Source organism: Rhipicephalus sanguineus, chromosome 4 (genome assembly GCF_013339695.2).
Source record: "Rhipicephalus sanguineus isolate Rsan-2018 chromosome 4, BIME_Rsan_1.4, whole genome shotgun sequence".
NCBI lineage: Eukaryota > Metazoa > Arthropoda > Arachnida > Ixodida > Ixodidae > Rhipicephalus > Rhipicephalus sanguineus.
In genome coordinates, this window is record NC_051179.1 from 33986513 (window position 1) to 34009747 (window position 23235).

At 45.8% G+C, this 23235-nt stretch overlaps 1 protein-coding gene across 7 annotated transcripts in view; it reads right to left on the reverse strand.

Moving 5' to 3' along the window:
* Positions 1-23235, reverse strand: part of LOC119389742 (endothelin-converting enzyme homolog) — a 152263-nt gene that overhangs the window by 57085 nt on the left and 71943 nt on the right. For 6 of the 7 annotated variants that reach the window (XM_037657118.2, XM_037657121.2, XM_037657115.2 and 3 more), the window contains one exon: positions 1462-1822. In XM_037657118.2, coding sequence (XP_037513046.1) covers positions 1462-1822 — 361 coding nt within the window. Of the gene's footprint in view, positions 1-1461; positions 1823-7429; positions 7469-23235 lie in introns of those variants that run through there. The other variant, XM_037657119.2, reaches the window with a different exon arrangement.

The following is a 23235-nucleotide window of genomic DNA, read 5'->3' on the forward strand; positions in this document are numbered from 1 at the left end:
GAGGGCGAGAGAGGCAGGAAGCGTGTGGGAAAGGGAAACGGGACGTCGTTAAGGCAACGAGACACTCGAGAAGATTAAAAACAGCTTGCGTTACTTTCCGGCTTATCTCGGGTGACGAATACCCTCACGTCGACAGACTAACCGCGCGTGATTAAAAAAGCTAATGTCTAGAGCGAAGACGTACAGCGAAAATTTATAGGATCTGCCACGGAAGGAAGCGCTGGCAGGTTGTTATTGAGGCCTGATGAAGAGAATAAATTCTTAAGTGGGGCAACTCAATTGAAAACATCCGAATATGGTTAGACGCTGTAGTGCACGGCTTTGCGAAGGCACGATTCGTTGTAAAGGTCGCGTGTTCACGATAGAAGGTTTTTGAAGAAAAATTGAACGCATGTCGTAGCGATGGCATGTTATTTCTTGATCTTTTTCTTTGAGAAAGTGTCATTTCTGTGTAGGAAAGATCTTGAGAATTGTCTGTCCGGAATTAAAATAAATTGTTCTTGATAACAACTAGAAGCATGGTCTTCATATTTCAGAACATCTACGGCTACGATTGCAAGCCTTTAAGGACTGATAGAAAAGATCTTAGTCGAAATAAAGAAGAAGAAATGGGCATGGGCAGGACATGTAGCGCGTATAGGCAAGATAACCGCTGGTTATTAAGAGTAACAGACTGTATTCCATGAGAAGACAAGCGCGCGAGGGGGAGGAAGAAAGTTAGGTGGGTTGATGAGATTAAGAAGTTTGTGGGGATAACGTGTCTGCAGCGAGCACAGCACCGGATTAGTTGGCAAAACATAGGACAGGCCTTTGCCCTGCAGTGGGCGTAGTCAGCCTAATGATGATGATGATGAGGAGGAGGAGGAGGATACAACGAAAGAAATTAAAGTGGGTACATTTCGGCGCATTCTTTCAAAAGTTCAGAAGTACCGGTCTATATTATAGATCAGAAATCTCAAACACACGGGCCGCATGCGGCCCGCGGAGATCTCGCTAGAAGCATTTTTTTTTTCATGAGGCACCCCAGTCTCCATGCGTTACAATATAACGATTGAACAAGCGTCCAGACTTCAGTCATACTGGAAGTCAGTATCTACATGTTTCTCGAAGTGTGACGTCAAATCCCGTTCAGAAATGACCCACATACCAGATATGGGAATGGCCTTCTTTCAAATGGCAACGTTAGCTGGCATTTCTTCAAACTCTCTATGTTTCTCTCTCGACCCCACCCCTTCCCTCCGCCGCACCAACCTCCTTAAGTAAAGTGTGGGATTGGGCTAGTTGGTATTCTATTATTAAACTGCTCAGCGCAAAAATTTTAGACAATGTACACATAGAAAAGACGACGACCAGCGCCTTCAATGTCCCTCCTTCACTGTCCCGGCCATTGCGGGATCGTGACTACAGCCCGCTAACTAAGGTGAGCTTGAGACCCCCGTTGTAGAGAGCCATTGCACTCACTCGGCTGCGAGGGCTCGACGACTCGCTCAATAATCCTCTCTCGTACGCGGCCCGAGTTGACGCTGACCACGATGGACAGCACGAGCACCACGAAGGTGAGCAGGCCGACGAGCGCCAGCAGGAAGCGCTCGAGCGGCGACGCCCGCTGCCAGAAGGTGCGCCGGTGTCCGCCGGACACCGAGTAACGCACGCCGAGCGGGTTGAGCATCGCGGCCGTGGCCGAGCTCCCGCCGCCGCCCCCGCCCCCGGGGCCCGACTTGATGTCGGTCAGCACTGTGGAGCTGCCGGTGGCGTCCACGGGCATGCTGCTCGCGCTGCTCGTCTCCTCGTCCTCGAAATCGGTCCTCTTGTACCTCGGCATCTGCGTCGTATATATGAGGGAGGGAGAGAACAGAAATGTTTATATTGAAACGTGTTTATACAGCGTATCTCTTTCCTGACAAATAAAGCTCCGCGGAAATCCGCAGAATGCAGGGAGCGAGAGAAATGGGCTAGGCAGGTCAATCAGGCCTTATGAGCGGTTAGTCATCTCGCATACCTTTAGCTAAGCGGAGGGCAGAACTACGAGGGGCCATCATAACACAGTTCATTCCTGCGCAGCATAATACAATATTGTAAAGTGTTTTCTAGACCACCAACATCCCGCGGCTAAGATTGATTGATTGATTGATTGATTGATTGATTGATTGATTGATTGATTGATTGATTGATTGATTGATTGATTGATTGATTGATTGATTGATTGATCGATCGATCGATCGTGTGACCCGGCTTAGCGTCTGATACACACGAACCCTTCAGGTATGAAAGACGTTGTGATGGAAGGCATAAGTTTTCGACCAGCTATCTTATAAAATGCATGGTGGCACCCTTTGCTTCGCTTTTTCAAACTCCTGCTTCCGTATAATCAAACTACCATATGCCATAACTGGATGCCAAGAGCTAAAGAAAATTGTATATTATACATAGTACGATTCATATGTCCATCTGACACTGCATCATTACTAAATCAGCTATTATACTACCGTGCTATCTTTACCCACACAAATAGAAATATTACACAGTTACTACTTCGTCGTACTAGCTATTAGCGCTTGTCAACTAAAAGCAGCGCGTATTGAGATTACACCAGGGTCGAACCCACGACCCCTGCTCAGCAGCAATCTCTGCGGTTTCGTATCCTAACGTACAAGTGAACTCGGAATGCACTGCAGGGCAGCACTCACAGCGTCATGCCGAGGTAGCGGTACTAGTAAGGATACACGTTGTAACGCACGCTGCGTGTTACATGTCGTTCTAACGTTACGGTCCGAGAAGAGCCACAGCGACGCGACGCTAGCGGCGCAACGCAGTTCGTTGGCCAACGTACTAATCAGTAAAACGTACTGAAGGCGGCGCCTTTAGGACTGGCGGAGAATGACGTTACGGTGCTGGTTTCGTAGAAATGGGAGAAGTTCGCTTGGCTACCCGACGGACACGTTATTCGCCGGATAAAACGTGAAAGACGATGCGACAAACACGCACAGACGCGTCTTCCTGCCTCGTTATCTCATTACGGTGGTGTTTTGATAACTTTATACACGATACGAGATTGCTTTTTTTTTTCTTCTCTGTTCCGTGCAATTTTCTGAAGGCGAGAGCCTTAGGTGCCTGATCAAAAGCGAAAAGTGACCGTCGGCGGCGTCGGCATCAACTTGAATGACGCAAAAAAAAAAGGATCATATCATGACGTCACATGATGACGTCATAACATGCCAGCGTCGCTTGGTGAAACGTGAGCCGTTCCCGGAGGCACTGCAAACCCACGTGGGATGCAGAAAGATACCAATGCCTCTGATCCTGGAGGTAGTGCAAAACCACTTTAGGTGCAGAAAGCCATCGGGCAGGATCAAAACAATCGACTGAGAAAAAAAAAAAAGGCTTTCACCTTCGAGTGTGTGACTCTTTTTTTGACGTCGTCGTATGCGTTGAGAGTGTGTGTGTGTGTGTGTGTGTGTGTGTGTGTGTGTGTGTGTGTGTGTGTGTGTGTGTGTGTGTGTGTGTGTGTGTGTGTGTGTGTGTGTGTGTGTGTGTGTGTGTGTGTGTGTGTGTGTGTGTTTGTCAATGTTCATGTACATGTTGTTTGTGCCCACTCCGTCACCACTTATTGTGGGTGTCGTCACAGTTGAAGAACTCTGGAGACCCGGTATGTGTGTGTAAACATTATTGCCCGGAGCGCCATTCGTACCGCCGTTGCTAAATACGTCTGGAATTCTGAAAACATGCGCGCAGCTTCACTGACCTGTGCATGCAAGCAGTCTGGAGTTGGGTAAACAAGGCGAAGTTAGCAAAAGAAAAATCTAAGCGTTGCCTTTGGGATGCTTCGATTTCCGTCAGCATCTCCAGAAAACCAAGCGAGAACTGTGGTGGAAATATATTTATTGAACCTTGCTTTCTTGGGAAACTGTCGTATGTTTTGAAACAATCTTAGTAGCCGAAAGGGACACACGAGCCGTGATTTGAAGGTTAGCGAGAATTCATTGGCAAGAATACAAGATGGCGCTCGAGGTGTGATGTGCACGCGAGAACCTTGTCCCGTGAAACTTTGAGATTGGTGTTGCGTTCAGTTACGTGACTTCAAGCATCCTCTACAAAGCACGTGTAGTTATGCGTTCTATTGTAGCAAGATTGTTACTTATTGTTTCTTCCACTGGGCAGAGTATCTGTCGTGACACAAGGTCTGAGCTTCCTCGAACTAGCTTCCAAATTGCTGTGTCTAGCAACCTCTGCCGGCTATTTTAAGGCGATCACGACGCACGTTGGCGGGTCTGGTTACAAACAGCAATTTTACACAACTACTTCGTTCTCAGTCCGAATAAAGCTTCTGTTCTTTGCGGCGTCATTTCCCCAGCATCGGAGAGTGAAAGACAGCCTTTAAATATACGCAACACGAATAACGGTCAAACGAAGGCTGACACTATAATCCTAGTTATTCGTATCGCGTCATTTCAGTTGATAGTATGGTAATTACCGGAATGATTGTCTCGTTTGGAGGTTCGCTTATATGTTACTCATAATCTACACCTTTGCTAACATCGCCTTTATCGTCATCATTGTTATTCTTTGCATAAATTTTGTCATATGCACGCTGTTGGTTAAAATGGCGATTTTTTTAAGTATAGAAAATGTTTATATAGTCACATCAGATGTGTAGTCAAATACGATTTGTTTTTATAAGCTGAGATGCTGCATCTGTACGCGGGGGCGGGTAACGCAGTGCCTTTAAAAAAACTTTCAATCAAACGAAATTTAATGAAATACTTGAACCTCATTACTAAATTAATTCAATAGCTCACTGTTGTTTTACCACATATTGAGATTGTTAAGCTGTTCTCATATCTAAGGAACTATAATGTTGGCATGTTCTTTTTTTTTCTTGCATTCACCGCTATATCTAGATAGACAACACAAAGGACAGTGACAAAGTTTAAGCCCACGTTAACCTCATACTAAACAAAGATAGCAAAAGACATTTCCGCGTTGTGTCCCACTCTTGAAATGTGTCTATACTCGTGTTCTTCATTTATTGTTCAGAACGCGTGGCTGCAATTCCTCATCAAAATGGCGCCGTCAGAAAAAATGCTGCTCAAAAGTGGTCACAAGACACGCTATGAGAGCCATTCATAACAGGCTCCATAAACGAGGTGGAGCTCGGGTTCTTCATCTCTCTATCAATAGCAACAATGCTTTTCAGACTCCATCAAATAGCATAACCAGGACTAATTTCTATCCCGTATAAGGCACACGCGGAACCATTCACTTGCTCTCAATGTAACTCGTTATTTTGTAAGGAAAATACCCGGTCATACTGAGTGCCTCAAACACGGCACGTTACGTTACACTGTGGAGAAAGCATAACAGTGCACCGCGGCCCACCTAACAACGAAATTGTACGAGAAGGTCAAAACGGTACTCACATATAAAAAAAAAACACCGCGCAGTCGTGACTCCCGCAGCAGAACGCACACCGGAAGCGTGCACACGTGAATATAAACACCGCGCTGCGCACGTGGCCGGAAGAAACGGGGGTTCGTATCGCACAGGTGGTCTCTACATGGCGAGCGACCTTCAGAAGTAACCTACATCGAGCTCAACCACGTTGTAACCTTCCGCTCCTGTACATTATAATGTTCTACATTAAGGTTTTTCGTTTTTCGCGTAGCTTTGAGCCTCTATACTTCGCATTGTGCCCAGCACGACCGACGCCGTGAAGTTGGCACCGCCGCTCTGAGACCCCAACTTTCGCTACAGTGGTACCATCAAGTCGCTCACCAACTCGCGCCACCCTCCTTCGCATTAATGTGTCGCGTTTTTTTTTTTGCATTTCGTCCACGTCGTTAAAACGAGGAACGGCCGTTTACAAGCGCTGGTCGTGCAAAGCGCATCCAACGAAGCACCCCTTTCAAGTAATGTGAAGTTACCAAACACACCATCGCGCATTTCTGCAACGGTGTCTATTGTGTCCATTGGGTCTTTATGGCAATAAAGGCCCCAAGCACCGGCAAAATGTTGCAAAAAGCACGAGAACAGATTTAAAGTCTTGAACGCGTCGAGATGACGGACAAGTTCGCCCGCTGTGACATTTAAACTTTCCTATAGTCAGTCGTTCGCACTGACAGTTACAGATGCCGTTTAGACGTAGATTTCAGTGACGCTGACATTCATTCGACAAAGCCGAGTCCCTCATCTCTGCCTTCACAATGGAATGGTGATAACTGAAGCGCATGCGTGGATATTTCCTTCATTTCGTAGTCGGCGGAAGAGGGCCGATTACAGCGGCGTCAGCGTCACGGCTTTGCGGACAACGCTCTTTATCGCAGTCGCAGAAGGAGCGTACGTTAGACAGTTCATTCGGCTCGGAAATAACAAATCTTGATGCCAGCCGGTCAGTACGTACAGACGTATTTCGCACACTCAGTCGAACTGTTCATTGTCCGGTTTATTGCTATTTAACATTATTTAATGAGAGACGTCTAACCAGGAACAATGCTGGACCCGACGTTTCGACCAAGCGAGTTGTCGTCGTGAATGCATCAGGGCCCGTATTGAAAAAAAAAAAAAAACGCTTTATGCTAAAAGATTTTGTAAGGGAATATTTCAGCCAATCACGACGTGAGACATATCATTAGTGAAGCCGGCTGACCAATGGGACAACGCACTTACGAAAGGAAAGTGTTGTGAATTCGGCCCCCGCTGTTTCCCAATTGTTGGCCAAACGAAGGCATGTTCCCGAAGTCAACAGCTTGGTTCCAGCGACATTTCAGATTCGAAGGTATTCATGTTGATGAAGCAGCGCACTTAAAAACAAGAGACACGTTCACGTGCGCATGAAAAAGACACACACTTCATCTGACGACTTGTCACCACTTAGCGCCTCCGTGTATCTTCGTGAGCTTTCTTTCTTTATATTAATATTTCTGTCACAGTTCAATTCATAATTTTTCTCGTGATCTTCTTTAACTCTGCTTGGTGACCCAACCTAATCAATCGTAACAGCGCGACAGAATACGACACCACACATGCTCCTTTCATTTTTTTTAAAGTTTTACCGCGATAATTGCGCACCCAGTTTATTCTATACAGGAGTGGAAATACCGCTGAGTAATTTCAGCGCGAGGGATCACTATTTAAATACGCTAGAGACAAAAAAAAAAGCCCTGTCTTGAAATAATCAATATAAGACTGATGATAAACATAATGCAAAGGTGCAGACAATGTAAAGAGGGTATAAGATAACGGTGGCATACTGACAACGAAATAATAACAATGGACAAAGTTTAGAAGCTATCGAGAAATTCGCTGTCATCAAGTAAATGTAGACTGGAAAGAACAAGTCACAAACATCCTGTCGTAAAATAACAAAATATCCTTTCTTATCGATGAGGAAACGAGAAAAAAGAAAAAAAAACAAGAAATTGGGAGAATTCACCTGCTCAGGCCACATCCTCAACATGTTTACCGGCTTCTCGGCGTGCGAGCAAACCGTGCGCGGACGACCACTGACTCTCACAACAAGACACGCACCCCTTCAAAAAGCAGCTGCTTGGACGAGGAATTCGATGCGCCCTACGACGCACGTTCACCCCGACCAATGCACGCGTCCGAGAGCGTACGCCCACTGGAAAGCCCTTAGCACCGCCTGCCTGCCGTACGTATACGCGTACATTCGATTCCGCACCCGAGTCCACGGACACGTCACCCGCCGTAGAAGAAAACCAAGTACGCAAGCCCTGACGTCTTCGCGAGCGTGACTCTCAGTGCGTCAACGGTCTTCGAGTTCCGCCAGACTTGGCCGTAATGAAATTGCAGTAATTAAATTACTTTTTTGCTTTAATTAGTCATGTAACGAATTATTTCGAGCGTGTAATTTCCAGAAAAATACTCATTACCTTCCTAATTCTCATTAAAGTATATAATGACCCCATAAAAAAAGAAAAAAAAAGTGAATCGGAGTGCCAAACTTCAAGCATGGGAGGCTAAACGAAGATACATGAGATTTCAATGTATATGTGCTGTGAATACGTGTACTTAAATTAGTGCATGTTGGTGCAAAAAAAGTAATCGCGAAGTAAAATAATTACTTTTAAAAAGTAATAGTGATGCAGTTTCATCACTTTCGGCCAGCTGTAATTCGTAATTTAATTTACACACATTCTTAAACATTAGCAAAGTAATTAGTGCTGTAAATTAATTACTTTTAGGGGTAATATCGCCATCTCTGATTTCTGCGCTCAACGATGAACGTTGAGGATAGTGGGTAAGATTTTCTGAAACTGCGAACGCGTCCGTCTCTCCGTGGAAAATTCAATAAAAAATAATTTCAAGGTTCTACGTGCATAAGCAATGATTTGATTATGAGACGCGTCGCAGTGGGCGACTCAGGATTAATTTCGACCCTCTGGGGTTCTCTAGCGTGCACCTTGACATAAGAACGCGGGCGTTTTTACGTCGTGTTCTCCATCGAAATGCGGTGGCCGCGGGCGGGAATCGAGCCTACGTCTTCGTGCTCAGCGGGACGACGCCATAGCCGCTGATCCACCACCGTCAGGGGCGTAGCCAGAAATTTTTTTCGGGAGGGGGGGGACCTTCTTGATCTGAAGTGGGGTCGGGCAGGCAGATGTGACTGAGTGTCATTTTGTGCTCTGTATGCCATGGCGAAAAAATTTCGGAGGGGGGGGGGGGAGGAGGAGGGCACGGGCCCGGTGTAGCCCCCCCCCCCCCCTGGCTACGTCACTGACCACCGTGGATAGTCTTTCTGTGGAACGGGTGAGAAAAAAACTCAATATTGACGACGAGCACATTCATTATCAAGACGATACTACACTGAATCAAAATCTCTTGTTTTCTTGCGAAACAAACGATGTTTTCGTTCCAACCTCATAAATTTCCTTAAAGTTCGTATATTCCAACCACTATTCGTATAACCTTCCCCATGCTTTGTATTACGTTTTCATTTAAGCGATATCTTCCTTTTAACCACCGGCCTCCAAAGCGAGTAAGCGCCAACTATGAAGAAGCAAGCGAGCGAGAGAGCAAAACAAACAAAATCAAAGCAAAGCAAGCAGCATACTCACGATGCCAGTGGTAACTAGCCAAGACCAGTTAGGTTGATTGATTGATTGATTGATTGATTGATTGATTGATTGATTGATTGATTGATTGATTGATTGATTGGTCGATCGATTGATCGATTGATTGGTGAGCAAGGCTATCTGAACAGGAAGTCATAGGTTTAATTACCGTTAGCGGCGCTAACATTCTGACGTGGGCGGAATAGAATGAAATTCCCTGTGCTTCGAGCAGTGTAAATAATTCTTGTTCGTCAGAGTTTGGAGCCCTCTTCCCACCCCACTGTCTCTCAGCATTACGGTGACATCCACAAATAAGACGACTGAAATGGGAGTAATTAATTACGCGTCGTCTCTTCGCGCACTTTGTTCGCAAAACTAGCTCGAACGCCTGGTGTCGCTGACTTTCGTATGTTAATGCAAAAGGTGTTACATATTGAATGAAGCACTGCCGGATAATATGCGAAAGTTCGTGCTGTAATCTATTTTTAGAACAACAATGAGCTCATCATGAAGAGCATATGGGCGAGAGGTGGTAATCTCCGTTTTATTTCTTTTTTTAATTTCTTTTTGTGCTGTCTCTGCATTTAACATTCACTTTCGTATCAGGAGAAACGTGGTTGATCCGCTACATTGCAGTCTCTGGGACTGAAACACGCGCATAAATATTTTAAATCCCAAGGAAGAGAATTGTGAAGTTACCGAGACCTCACAGCTGAAAGATTAATTTTTAACTTTTAAGCAATCTGCGCACACATATCTCCATTCACGCACGTTCGTGGTACATAGTCAACGTATCTCTGCAGTGTTAATTATCACTCGCGGTCGCTCGCTTTCTCTGCTATCGTCGTGCTGGTAATGTTAGATGTAATTTTTTTTTCACGCATTTACTTCACAAAAAACGAATACTGACGACTCCAAGTAGTTTTTCATTTCATATGAATTAGCTTTAGTGCGCTACACCTTCGTGCTTCGGGGTCAGGCGCAATCAAGACGTTTTCCTTTCAACGGAAGAAAAAAAAATTAATATTTGGACAACGTTGATTTGGATAAAAATATGTTGGTCAGGTTCACTGAGGTGTCAAATCTGTGTGTTTCTTGGCCTGTATGGTCCGATGCCGCTAGTTTCCCACTGTCTGGAATGTCCCCCCCCCCCACACACACTTCCTCCCCCCCCCCCCCCAAACGACTAAAACTTGGTTTAGCTGGGGAAACACAGCGCAAAAAAAAAGAGACGAAGACGAAGGAACACAGCACATCGGACGATCGCTGTACTGTGCTCCTTCGACCTCGTCGTTTTTTACGATGTGTTTCTCCAGCTACGCATGTCCTAACTCGCCCAAATCAATGTCTTCCTAAAGCTTCGCATTGCCGTAGCGCCACCCCGAAGCCCGTATGTATTTATTTTACCTGTAGGTAGCAGGCTAGATGAGCGCGTAGATACAACCGAGCGCCAGGTCGGTGTGCTTTTCTACACCTTGATATACCGATGGGTCTCCGGCCGGCACTTGGTACCGAACCCGGTACTTCCCCCTTTGGAAACAGACGGCCAACCATTTCGTCACCGCTGTGGTGTTTTGTGTGGTTATTGCCAAACTGAATGATACGCCCTCACTTATAGAAGCGAACGTGAACTCCAAACAGCACCCCCCATCCCCTCATGTTTTTTTTATTGTTTTGATTGTATTTTTTGTATAAAGCTTTCTGAATCTATCACGAGGTCCAGCTCCTCGCCATACATTAAGAAAGAAAGAAAGAAAGAAAGAAAGAAAGAAAGAAAGAAAGAAAGAAAGAAAGAAAGAAAGAAAGAAAGAAAGAAAGAAAGAAAGAAAGAAAGAAAGAAAGAAAGAAAGTTCCCTAACCACTTAATCATTAGAAAAGTGTAATCAGCCATTCCACGCTTTGGTAACCAGCACCGAAGAACAGCAAAGTTGCAACCCCTTGCAGGTCGGGTTTTACCGCCACTAATTAGCCGCCTTTGTCATTTCCGCATCTTTCAACCGCACCGCGGTATTGCGGCTTAGTGCGCGGATATTATCATCACCATATAGTTACGACGGTGTACACTTCCGCGAGTTAGGGAGGACAGCGCAACGTAATCCCACACGCCAATCCGGAAAGCCATGCCCCATCACCGTCGCCGAGGAAATGACCACAAACAGTACAAGTAAAAAGAAAAATCAAACATGACGTATCGCTTTTCCTGCATCGTCGAATGGGCGGTTGGGCAAAAGCAAATGTTCCTTATTGAAACGTATGTATAACCGACGCGAGAGGCGAGCCGCCGTGACCGCCCAATGAGCAAGACACGGCCATTTGCTCTATTTTCCTTTATCATTTTTTTTTGTCGTTGTACTGCTACAATCTAAACCGCGCTGACAGAAGACCGTGGAGCTGTGTTTAATGAATAAACAAGAACGGACATGATTTTCTATCCTATTTCTTTTTTCTTGCTGTGCTGGCACATATTCTGTTCATATTTTGGACAAGTATGTTGTTTTAGCGCTCCGCACGTTTCCACGTTAGTTCAAAGATCTTGCTTTTAGCTCTCGTCACGTCATACGCATAATTGAATTTGGCTCGCCGAAAAGGGATGAAATTTCTATCCTCCTTGCCGAGAGAAGAACGCGAAACGAGACTTCTACTTCTTTTTTTTTGTTTTGTTTGCCGTGTGACTCACAGAGGCGTGGACGAGATGACGAAGGATCGAAAGTGAATGCGATACTCGGATGTTTAAGGACGACAGCTAATTGAGGCCACCCGCAAATTAGGCCCATTACACCTCTTTCCCGTGCCAATTTATAAAAACACTCGTAGGTTCAACAAAACAAACCCATCTATTTGCTAGCCGTGGTCTTCATAACCTTTAAAGTTGCCTCGGCAGCTCGGACACCAGCATATACTATTGTTACGATACACTGTTCATTGCTTTCATGGCTTCCAAACGCGTACAGCACGCATGAGGTCACGTGAGGTGGCATTATTGTTTTCACCGTTTATTACCTCAAAAGGTATGAGAAATAAAGGATACAAGGAGAGTGCAGGTCTTCCTTTCTTTTCTCACCAAAGGAAAAAAAAAAAGACGGAGAGAAGAATTGCAAACGCAGGTTGTTATAAGATGAGATCGCTTGTCGCCCGTCTATTTATATACCACTTTTTTTTTTTGCTCCAGCGCGAACGTTTTAATGAGCCGAGAAGGGTTAACGGTGACACAGCGCGCGACTTGGTTAAGTGTGACGGGAGGGCCTTAATGGGGCTCTCGTTTGCATGGCAAATTAAACGCGTTGAACGTCCGCACGCGAGGTATATGGCGCTCAAAGTTTACCCAGGGGTCCAAATGACTTTAACAAGCCACGGTTTTTCGCTGGAGACGATCCGTTTGTGCATGCTAACTGGGCCTTACAGCGTTGAGACCGGCTAGCAAACGTTATTTTCTTTTTCTTTTTGTTGTGTATACCTCTTTGTGTACGCAGAAAGACAGCAATGGGCGTACGCGCTGCGTCCATTGTCATTTAGTCGCTGCTCGTGCTGTTGTTTTGCTCGCTCTTTTTGTGTGCGTAGGCGACTGTAATGAGTGAACAGCATTTCCGCGTGTCATTAGCACGCTATGGAGCGCAAGCCTGCGAAGTCCGTGCTGAAGTCACGCTTATACTAAATATATACGAACGACAACAATAACAACAACATTAACCACCACCACAACAACAACAACCATCGGTGCGTTCTTTCTCTCGGCGTTGTTGAATCGCGACACGCGAACAGGCGCAACTTTCGAAAGAACGAATCGCATTGTTGGGCCAAGCTTCCCAGTTATTCTTTTTCTTTTCGTGTGCCCTGGATCGCGACACAAGCAAGCATACTGCGTTGAAGACGACGGCCACTCGCTTTGCACCAGCTGCCTGCGTGGTTGCAGTAACGTTGGTGCGTGTAGGCGTCACGAGTCACGCGAGGGGAACATCTTTCGCACAATTCCTCGTCCAGGTCGTCTTGTGGTTGGTCACTGGCGTTGGTGTGTGGTTGCGCTGTTGCGAGGTGCACGGAATTCGGTAGTTAGCGTGCACTTTCGCGTCGTAACTCTTGCCTCAATACGTCCCCTGCTAAAGCTGCAGTAGCTGAATGGCTGTACAGCCTGTCTATAGTTTATAAACCAACCGGACGTCCAGACCTCTTCCTCGGAGGTTGGTGACGCAATGGTACTTCAGTGACGCCGAATGGGAAGGAACGAATGTCACGCGAAAACTGTGTGTTGCGCACGCGGGTGCCTCGAGTCTGCTGTTGATTCTCGTTCCGCTCTTCGTCGATGACGCTAAGGCCCGAAGGAAGTTCACCGGTGGAGACAAGACAGATTAATGACTCAATTCGGTACTTTAAAGAAGTTTCGGCGCGAACGCGGTGACTGCAGATTCGAGATATACACAAAAAATAGCTCGGTGACACTAGCTAAAACCCCACTTTCGAAGAGAATGCTCCTAACATCGATTCATACACAGAGGCGCCACTGGCGCTACGAAACAGGAAGAAACAACGTGAAACGTATTAAGCAATGAAACTCGGTGAAGTTCGTCACAAGTATCAAAACGCCTTGTTGATGAATTTTGCCAACTGTAGCAAACTTTGTCGTGGCATTGCCAAGTGAAGTTCTGACTGTCAAAGGCAAACCTTTCAGCTCTGAGAGGTAAATGTTGTGTACGCAATCGACGCAAGAAATTCTTTCCCTACAGCTTATTATCGACATATTACATGTCGAGATATGTCGAGTTTTGTGCAGTCTATAAATATATGTGTGCGGCACTTTGAGTGTGTTTGTTCTCTCGAGTCTCGAAATTGTCTTAACTGTTTTCGAGTGATTTTCGTGCTCCTTATTTTTTGCCAGCACTGCCACGAGAAGTATCGCATGTATTCTATACACTTACACCGTGGCCTCAGTGTAGGTCTAAGTCCATTGCAGAATTCATCGACAAAAAAAAAATGTTAAGGGCGTTTTGTGATCTTGAATTCAACATTCCGTAAAAATAACTGCGTCGCCGCCACTCAATCTTCATCTTTCAACTCAACTTGACCCAGCTAAGCCCGACGAGAAAGCGCTCGAGGCGCCTTCAAGCGATGTCGACGCGCACCATCCGTCACAATACACCGTCGCACGAGCTTTTTGGCACTGAGTGCACCCGCGACCGCTTATCCGCGTCAAAACCGCGGAAGAAGGCGTTTTCAATGATACTTGGGGGCGTCGCCCATCCATCACAGCCGCCTGCCCTTTCGCGGCCAATCGAATTTAGATCGTGTGACCGTAAGGAAAGGGGGTGCCTCTGGGAGAAACAACACCTGTCACACACAACCACAGCCTCCGAAGCCACGCTACGATATATAGATCTCTTCGAGGAAGCCTCCTGTTCGGGCCGACCGCGTATAGTTTTCCGTTACATAAACTGCATTTCCGCCCAAACTATAGAAAGGTAAAAGCTCGGCAAGCCGAGAACGCCGATGGAGTTATAGGAAATAGGATATCCGACGAAAGCGAACGAAAATAAAAAATAAAATGAAAGAAACCGTTTCTGTGGGCATTCCTTCTTTCTTGACAGTGTACCGGCAATCGACGGGATGCGAGAACGACCATCTTGCTTGCCTGTTGTTTGTTTGTTTGTTTGTTTGTTTGTTTGTTTGTGTCTTCTTTTCCTTTTTCGTATATCTGTATTTTCTTTTTGTCCAGTTGTCTCGCCTCCTTGCGTCTGTCGCCATGTTTTTTTTTTGTTTTTTTTTTAATCCCTGCTCCGGGAGTCACGCCAATTTCGTGCGTCAGCTGGCGGTCTCGGCTCTTCCCTGCACCAGACGTTCGTCCTGTCATTTTTTTTCCCTCTCACTTTATTACTTTTTTTGCGCGCGGTCTGTTACTCTGTTAGGCCTGTCTCCTGCGACGAGGCGCTCTCAAAATCAAATCACGTTCCCGCCGAGTGACGCCTGTCACAATTTCGGCCCGCCGCCGACCGGAAGACTCTTTTCCACCACGCCTCTCTCTGGATGCGCTGCAGACTGCCCAGCCTCTCTTCCTTCCGCCCAGTGCCATCCGCGCGTACTCGTTTTTCTTAGTTTTTTTGCACTGACAAGGTCTAGCGTTAGAAAGTGCAAAGGCCAGTCTTCTGAATTCAGTTTCCCGGCCGCATTAACTGATAGCTGTCGGATGGAAACACCGAGATGAGTAAGGGATGTTTAAAATACTGGTTTAAAAATAAAGCAGGAAAGAGATCGAAAAAGATAAAAAACGGGCTTCATTACACCGGTAACTTTACGATATAAAGATAGAAAATTTTAATAAAGGAAAGAACTATAAAAAAAAGCAGATGCCAGACTGGGGTAGATGTATAGCAAAACCTGATTAAATCGAACAGGTTCAGTTTGGTTGGTTCAGTTTGGTATGGTTCAGTTTTTTTTTTTCACGTTGTTTGAAAGATGATCCGAATAAAAACATAGTCACAATAACTTTGCAATAGCGCTTGAGGTGAAAACGAGGCTACAACTTGGCTCTCCCAAATTGTAGACTTTCAGACGAGGAAGAGCAGGACCGACACACCTATGAGCGCAATCTTTGTCGAGTTTTTCTTTTATTATTATTATTATTATTATTATTATTATTATTATTATTATTATTATTATTATTATTATTATTATTATTATTACCATTATTATTTAGAGAAGAATGATCGGAGGAGTTGTTGCCTTTTTATGGCGACGGCCACCTCTTTTCGTTTGGTTATTAGTACAAAATAAAATTGAAAGCGAAGAAAAAAGGTTATCTGTTGCTTTCCCGTGCCACTTCCGTATGCATTCCGGAATAGCGAATTGTTGCACGAGTTGGTGCAACATTTCTAACAAGTTGAAACGTTAAGGTTACGATGATAATGGAGGCTACTGTTTCCAGACTACTGATCGTACGATATACCCACACTGGTGCATTGAAGTGGGACAAAAAGGCAGAAGAGCAGTGCACTCTAAAAAAAAAGGTGTCATTTGACTCTCTTTTTATGCATGTGAGAGTCACATGTGTTGCACTCCCTTTAGAGAGGCAAGTTGACGCTCTTTAGGAGAGTCGTGCATTGACTCTCTTTTGGAAAGTCGTGCGTTCCACGACTCTCCTAAAGAGGGTCAACATGCCTCTCTAAAGGGAGTGCTACACATGTGAGTCTCACATGTATAAAAAGAGAGTCACAGTTCTTAGAGTGTGGGTCAAATCTTCTTTTTACGATCATATGCAGCGCCAGGTTTATGTCCCACTGAGAGACTGAGGCCTCTCCCAGTTGGCTCTGGCTTGCCCTTGTTTTGCGAAAGCTGACCCAAGTGCTGTGACCGCAATCTCGTGATCGCATCGCTCAGGCTAATCTTGTATATACTTCGTCCTGGAGTGAACACTTCGTTTCCTTTGGCGCCCATTGCGCTGCCCTGACTGACCAATGACAATCTCCAGCGGGCATTATATGATCTTCGTTAGCTTCCACTTCTTTCAATCGCAACCAACCATCCATACTATCAGCCGTACCTGCGTTTGCTCTGTAATCCCTTTTGCCTCTTACTTGACTTATTGTCACTTCCATTAGTTTTATTTCGATATACAAACAAACAAACAAACAAACAAACAAACAAACAAACAAACAGACAAACAAACAAACAAACAAACAAACAAACAAACAAACAAATCCGTGGCTTTTAGACTCCCCAAAGCTACAAGCTGGCTATCTCTACTTGCTTGTTCATTCCTTCATCTACATTCATTTATCAGTAAATATGATTTGTGGTTGTTCCCATCTGTTTTATTGTACAAACGTCTCAGCGCTTCCCTATACTTTTGGCTGTTGTTTTTGTTGTGTATCGGTAACCTGCTCACCTGTGTTTCAGACTTTCTTTGTATAATTCGTGGTTTTCTTTAAATGCTTGTCGTCTTTGGCTCTTTGGCTGAGCACTTATTTGCACATAGCCTCATACGTACGCAGGTGAGTTAAACGACTTTGCACCGATAGACCAGCCTATCTTTTTTGTTTACGGGAAAGTAAATCAATTCATTGAGCGACTTCAGGTGTTTCGTCGCGCCAACTAGATTGGCTCTAAACGCACGTCTATGTGAGCATGTCGGTACCTGCTTTTCATCTGCGCGTCTCCTAATGTCACTTCTTTGTATTCACAGCACAATCAAACGTTGTAGAAAAGCCATCGATAAAGGTTCACTTTCAGATCTTCAATATTACGAAAGAAATTAGTGAGACTATAACAGGCGCTCCACGGGTGGGTTTCGGACTCTAATCCTGACCATGAGAGCCACTGAAGCGAAAATAATCCTTATGATCGATTTCATTATTTTAATCCAGCTTTCACAGCCGACCGAACCCGGTGATTACGCAGGCGGAATCGGCCCTCGGACGAAGTAGGAACATACGAGTATATATATAAAGAAAATCGTTGTTTTGTACTGGCACTGGGCTTGAGACATAAGGTGCCCATACAGTGGTGCCGGGATAGGGATATACCAGCAAAAAATCTACATGAACATTTATTTACAGGTTATTATCCCCACAGTAAACTCGCGCAGTTTCGTCACGAAGATGGACCGTTGACCTATGGCAAGATGTAGGATAAAAAAGAAAGAATAAACGAAAACGCGCAACTAAATAGTCCGCAAGATTGCCGAAGGACGCTATGGCTGACAGAACGATTCATTCAATATATCATTCATTGCTGCTTTTTTTTTCTTTCTCTGATATCTCGATTTCATCGCGTGGGCCTCCATCCGAGTAAATACGGTATCATATGCTGCTTCCAGTGCAGATGGACGTTCCTTGATGAGGCTAGGCTCTCCTCCACGCTTTCCCATTAAGTGGATGAACTTCTATCAGAAAGCGACGTCAGCGTTGCCCCATCGTCTGAGCGCCATCACATTCAATCACCAACATTCCCTGGCAAGGTACCAAACCAGACCTTCCTCAAGAATCTCTTCCTGAGCCTTCAAGAAACTTCGCATTTGTGTTCAATACACTGTTCTCGTCATGCGCGGTTCATGAGTAACAATTTTTCTTAAAAGACCTCAGTAGTTCGAGGAGGCTTGGTGGGAAAGTGGGGGGGGGGGGGGGGGGGGAGCGCTGCACGCGACATGTCTTGTGTCTTAACTGTATATATAACGGTACATTCTGGGGAAGGGATTCCATCAGGACCAATAAATACTGGTCAGATCTACGTTCACGTTAGAGTAATGCAGATTCTATCTGACATACCGAAGTATATTGCCGCGTGCATACCGCAAGCAAGATAAAGACAACGCAGTTACGCATAAATTCTTTAAAAAAGGCACAAACACGAAGACGGCGAAGTCGCTAGCGCGCGGTATTAAAAATACCGATCTACTGCTGTTCCTCTCGATCTGTGCGTTACGCCGTATGTTTTGACACTGCGACAATATATACGAAACATCAAGGCAACAACGGTGGCGTGACTTCGCCTGGAGTGTCTGTAGAGAATAAAAAAAAAGTGAGAAATGTGGAGCAAGCAATATTTACTTGCGTCAGGGTTCGTGCTGCCTTTTTTATGCTATTTAGTGTTTAGTACCACTTCTTAATTCTTTGTTCACGCACTTACGTTATAAACTACTGTGCGACCAATGCCCCTTGAATATGAGTCAGCTTTTCTAGGCTAGAACAACAACAACAACAACAACAACAACAACTTCAGCACAACGTTCTTTGTTTATGTTGATTCGTTCGACTCACCGCCAACTCCCTTTTATTTTGTTTTTGTTTTTCCTTTTGTACTCATGTACCTTAACATGACTCTTAGGTTGTACGTTTTATACATCGCAACAACGGAAGCTACTCATGCAATCAGTTCTCTTGTTAGTTGCGATTTAGCGCGGGACACGAGTGTAAAATTAAGTTATGAACGAGGGTGAGTGCCCCAAATCATCGCAGCGACATCTTCCGCTGTACGGGCTGTTCAGCAAATTAAAAATAAAAAGGGAAACGAAAAAGAAATACGGAAGCGACAAGCAAAAGGAACGGAGAAACAAACTTCACCCCGCAGGCAGATAAACACGCTCGCTGGTTGCGTTATGACGCTGCATGCAAGCCTAACGCTATGGATGTTCGCAGGAAGCCCAGGATGTAAGCAGCCGCGCTAAGAATAACTGCATAACAAGAGCGATATAACTTCGTTGAGAGCGCGCGACTTGAGGCTCAGGATTTTGCGCCTCGGCGTGGAACACAGGACAACAGCTTCCGCGTCCGGTCCGTAATCAGATTATCGCGCAATTATTCCGGACGCGTCGCCTCGTTCGTGGCACGGCGAGAACGCGAGTGCTTGCACTCCCAGAAAATTACACGCCATCTTTGTTGTTTGTCGAGGTTACCTTGCCTGCGGCGGTTAACGGTACTGTACACGCTGCTTGTTTATTTGTTTATTTGCAGCGCTGTTTATTTTTTGACGTTTTTGTTAACTGCCGTTATGTCGTAACGGTGCTAATAAAGGCACCGTTACGACATAACGTTCGTTCGCTATCCGACGTAAGCAAAAGAAAAAAAAACGAAAAATAAAAGCTGCCGTTCGCCTTCGCAATGGGCGTCTGGTCTTCGCGTTAGTCAGTACTTCGAATCAGGGGCGTAGCCAAAAAAATTTTTCGGGAGGGGTAGGGGGGGTTCAACCATACTCTATGTATGTTGGTGCGTGCGTATGTATGTGCGCGTGTATATATACGCAAGCAAAATTGAAAATTGAAAATTTTGCGGGGAGGAGGAGCAGGGGCGTAGCCAAGGGGGGGGGGGGGACGATGAGAACCCCCCCCCCCCATCCCCTCCCCCTTGGCTAAGCCCCTGCTTCGGATAGTTTGTATAAACTAGAACAGCAACACGGGAACTTACACTGTAAAGCATCATTCACACAGCCGTCAAACGGTCCGTCTCGTCAGCGTCACGTCAAAAAAACGCACTGCAGGCGCGAAGGATCAGTGTACAAATAGGCGACGGCGGCGGTAACGTCGACAGAAGCACGTTTTTGTGCTGCGTTGACTGACTGCAAGTCTCTTAGTCACCCAAACCCAGAGAAACGAAATCCGTATTATACATTGCATAAGTTAAATAAATTCTTATCTGTTTGCGTAAACTAAGAATAAACTGTTTAGTAGTACACCACCAATACGACGTTTATATTAACTCTAACGCACCAAATTGAAGGATATTCATCACGTCGGCTGCCTTGACAACCGCATATCTGCTTTCGTGATGCTGAGCGGTTTTATTATACTGTTGTTGCTTTGCAAGCGGGGAGAGAGCGACGACCACACGAAGCTCGGCGACGAAGAAATATGTGGTTGTGAAACATGTGTAGGCATCGCACTGAGTGATGTCATCTGATTGGTCCATTCTGTAGGGACGGGGCTCCGTCACCATTCCGCTGACGGATGCGTAGATCACTGCGCTCTACGTCGTTGTCAACCCGTTTGTGAGGGGAAAACGACGAGGGAATCTTCTCCCCTGACGAAAAGCGGTGCTTATGAGAATCGACGTATGACACGCAGGGTCAACGTTCGCACGCACACGTTCTGCAACAGTTGTGGGTGTGAGGATTTTTCGAGCGAAGCCCGTTACGAGTTACAGATATCGGCTGGGGCAGCGACGTAGTTCGCGAAAAACCCGGCGACGGCGAGTGTACCGAAATGCGGCCATCGAAGGTGCGCCGAGTACGTACGTATTTGCACGCGCCGTTTTCTAATAACTGACGATTCGTGGGCTTGTCGGCGATCCGCCGTTTCTGATGTGGCAATATGACGTCTCTTTTATCGAGCTTACTTGTCATTTCACGCTGCCACATTTCATTGTTGCCTTTCATTGTTACATTTCATTGTTTCACGCATGACCGTCGTTGTTGCCTGTAGCAAGAGAATAATAATAATAATATCTGGGGTTTAACGTCCCAAAACCACGCTATGATTATGAGAGACGCCGTAGTGGAGGGCTCCGGAAATTTTGACCACCTGGGGTTCTTTAACGTGCACCTAAATCTAAGTACACGGGCCTCAAACATTTTCGCCTCCATCGAAAATGCAGCCGCCGCGGCCGGGATTCGATCCCGCGACCTTCGGGTCAGCAGTCGAGCGCCATAACCACTAGACCACCGTGGCGGGGCAGCAAGAGAAGTGTTGCGTTGCTAAGCACTTGGGTGAAGGTCCAGTTCCCGGCATGGAGGAATGAAAAAGTTAGGAGGGAGCATTGCGCAACACTGTCCTTGCCAGGGTGGGGGTACGGGGGGGGGTTCGAACTCCTCCGAATTTTTTTCAATTTTTGCATTCGTGTGTATACACGCTCACGTACAAACGCACGTACGAACATACATAAACTATAGTGGAAGCCCCCCCTCCCGTACAGATTTCTGGGTATTCAATGTGATAGAAAGAAAAGTAGTATACGTCAGACACGCACACTCCAAGCTTCGCTTGCCCCCATTTTTCCGATGGGGGAGGGGCTCTTAATTTTTTAAACTGAAACGTATACAAATAATAAGCAAAATACAGTGAAAAACGGATGAAAAAAAAAAGCTTTGAGCCGAACACACACGTCTTCCTCATTACACGTTTGATGATCAACCAATCCTGGGTGCGGCGGCGCGCGGTTTTTATAACGTCCACTTGCTCGAACATTTTACAAATTCTGACTTCACACGAGAAGTGTAGAAGTGCGCGATTTATGCTGGTGTCCCTTCTTCCCCTTGCGTTCCTCTATGCATACCCCGTGTTCGCTCACTCAGTGAAGGATAGTAAATCGTGTCTATAATCAACCCCATTGCCATTTGCTTCCTGTACATTCTCTTTTCTCTTACACTCACGCGTACGTACGTACGCACGCACGCACGCACGCACACGCACACACACAGAGAGAGAGAGAGAGAGAGAGAGAGAGGGAGAGAGGCGCGCAAGGCCGGCGGTAAGTAAAACGAATGCAGACGAAATGAAAGGTTGGCATTTCTTATCTTCTGTTTGTCTTTCTTCCATTTCCCTTTGATTCATTGCGTTGCGTATGTGTCCTTACAGCTTACTATAAAGCACAATGGCGGGTTGCGAAAGCAGCTAGCGTATGTCATGGCTTTCTTCTTGATAGAAAAAAAAAGAGCCGTTCGAAGCACAGCTCTATGGCATACGAAGCAGGAACGAAATAGATGAAGGCATAAATAACTGGAAATAGCTATGGCCATTCGGTTGGCTATAGTTCCAGCGTTACGCTCAACTGAACTGCTCATGGAACTGCTTGGAGCATTGGCACTGGTGAACAAGGCGTCATCTCCCGGACCTGACTGCGTTAGCTACGCTGAGTTAACGCATTTAGGCGACAAGGCGAAGATGCACCTTCTTGCCATATTCAATGCCAGCTGGGAGAGTGGGCGTCTTGAACCTTGCTGGAAACGAGCTCGTGTCATTCCTATTCTCAAGCCTGGCAAGTCTCCAACGGACCTTAACTCCTATCGTCCCATTGCTCTTCTCAGTTGCGTAGGAAAGCTTATGGAGAAGATGGTATTGATGCGCCTGGACTGGTTGCTGATGAACATGAATGCATACCCTCCACAAATGTCAGGGTTTCGAAAGGGCCGCAGTAGCATCGACAATGTGATTCGTCTCATTAACTGCGTAAAACTCAACAAAGCTACGGGCAACATCACTATCGGCGTATTCCTCGACATCAAGGGAGCGTTCGATAACGTGACTCACGAGTCCATCCTATACGCCCTGAAGTCTGTCGGAGTTGGCGGTCGTATGTACCGCTGGATCTTGGACTACCTCACTGATCGGTCAGTTCTACATGTCCACAAGAGAAGGTGACACAGCCCCGCACACAGTGCATCGAGGAGTTCCCCAGGGCGGTGTTCTAAGTCCAACCTTATTCAACATCTCTCTCATTGGACTGGAGAAGTGTATCCCTGCATCGGTCGAAATCTCTCTCTATGCAGATGACATTTGTATATGGAGCAGTGGTCGCAACAGACGTGTCCTACGAGCAAGACTACAAAAAGCTCTCAATTCAATCGAAAAATTCTTACTCGGGCGAGGTCTAATGATGTCACCAGAAAAATGCGCCGCCGTTGCTTTTACGAGGCGTGATGTTTCGCGCTATACGTTAAAGGTAGCGAATTCTCCCATTCGGTATGTGCAAAG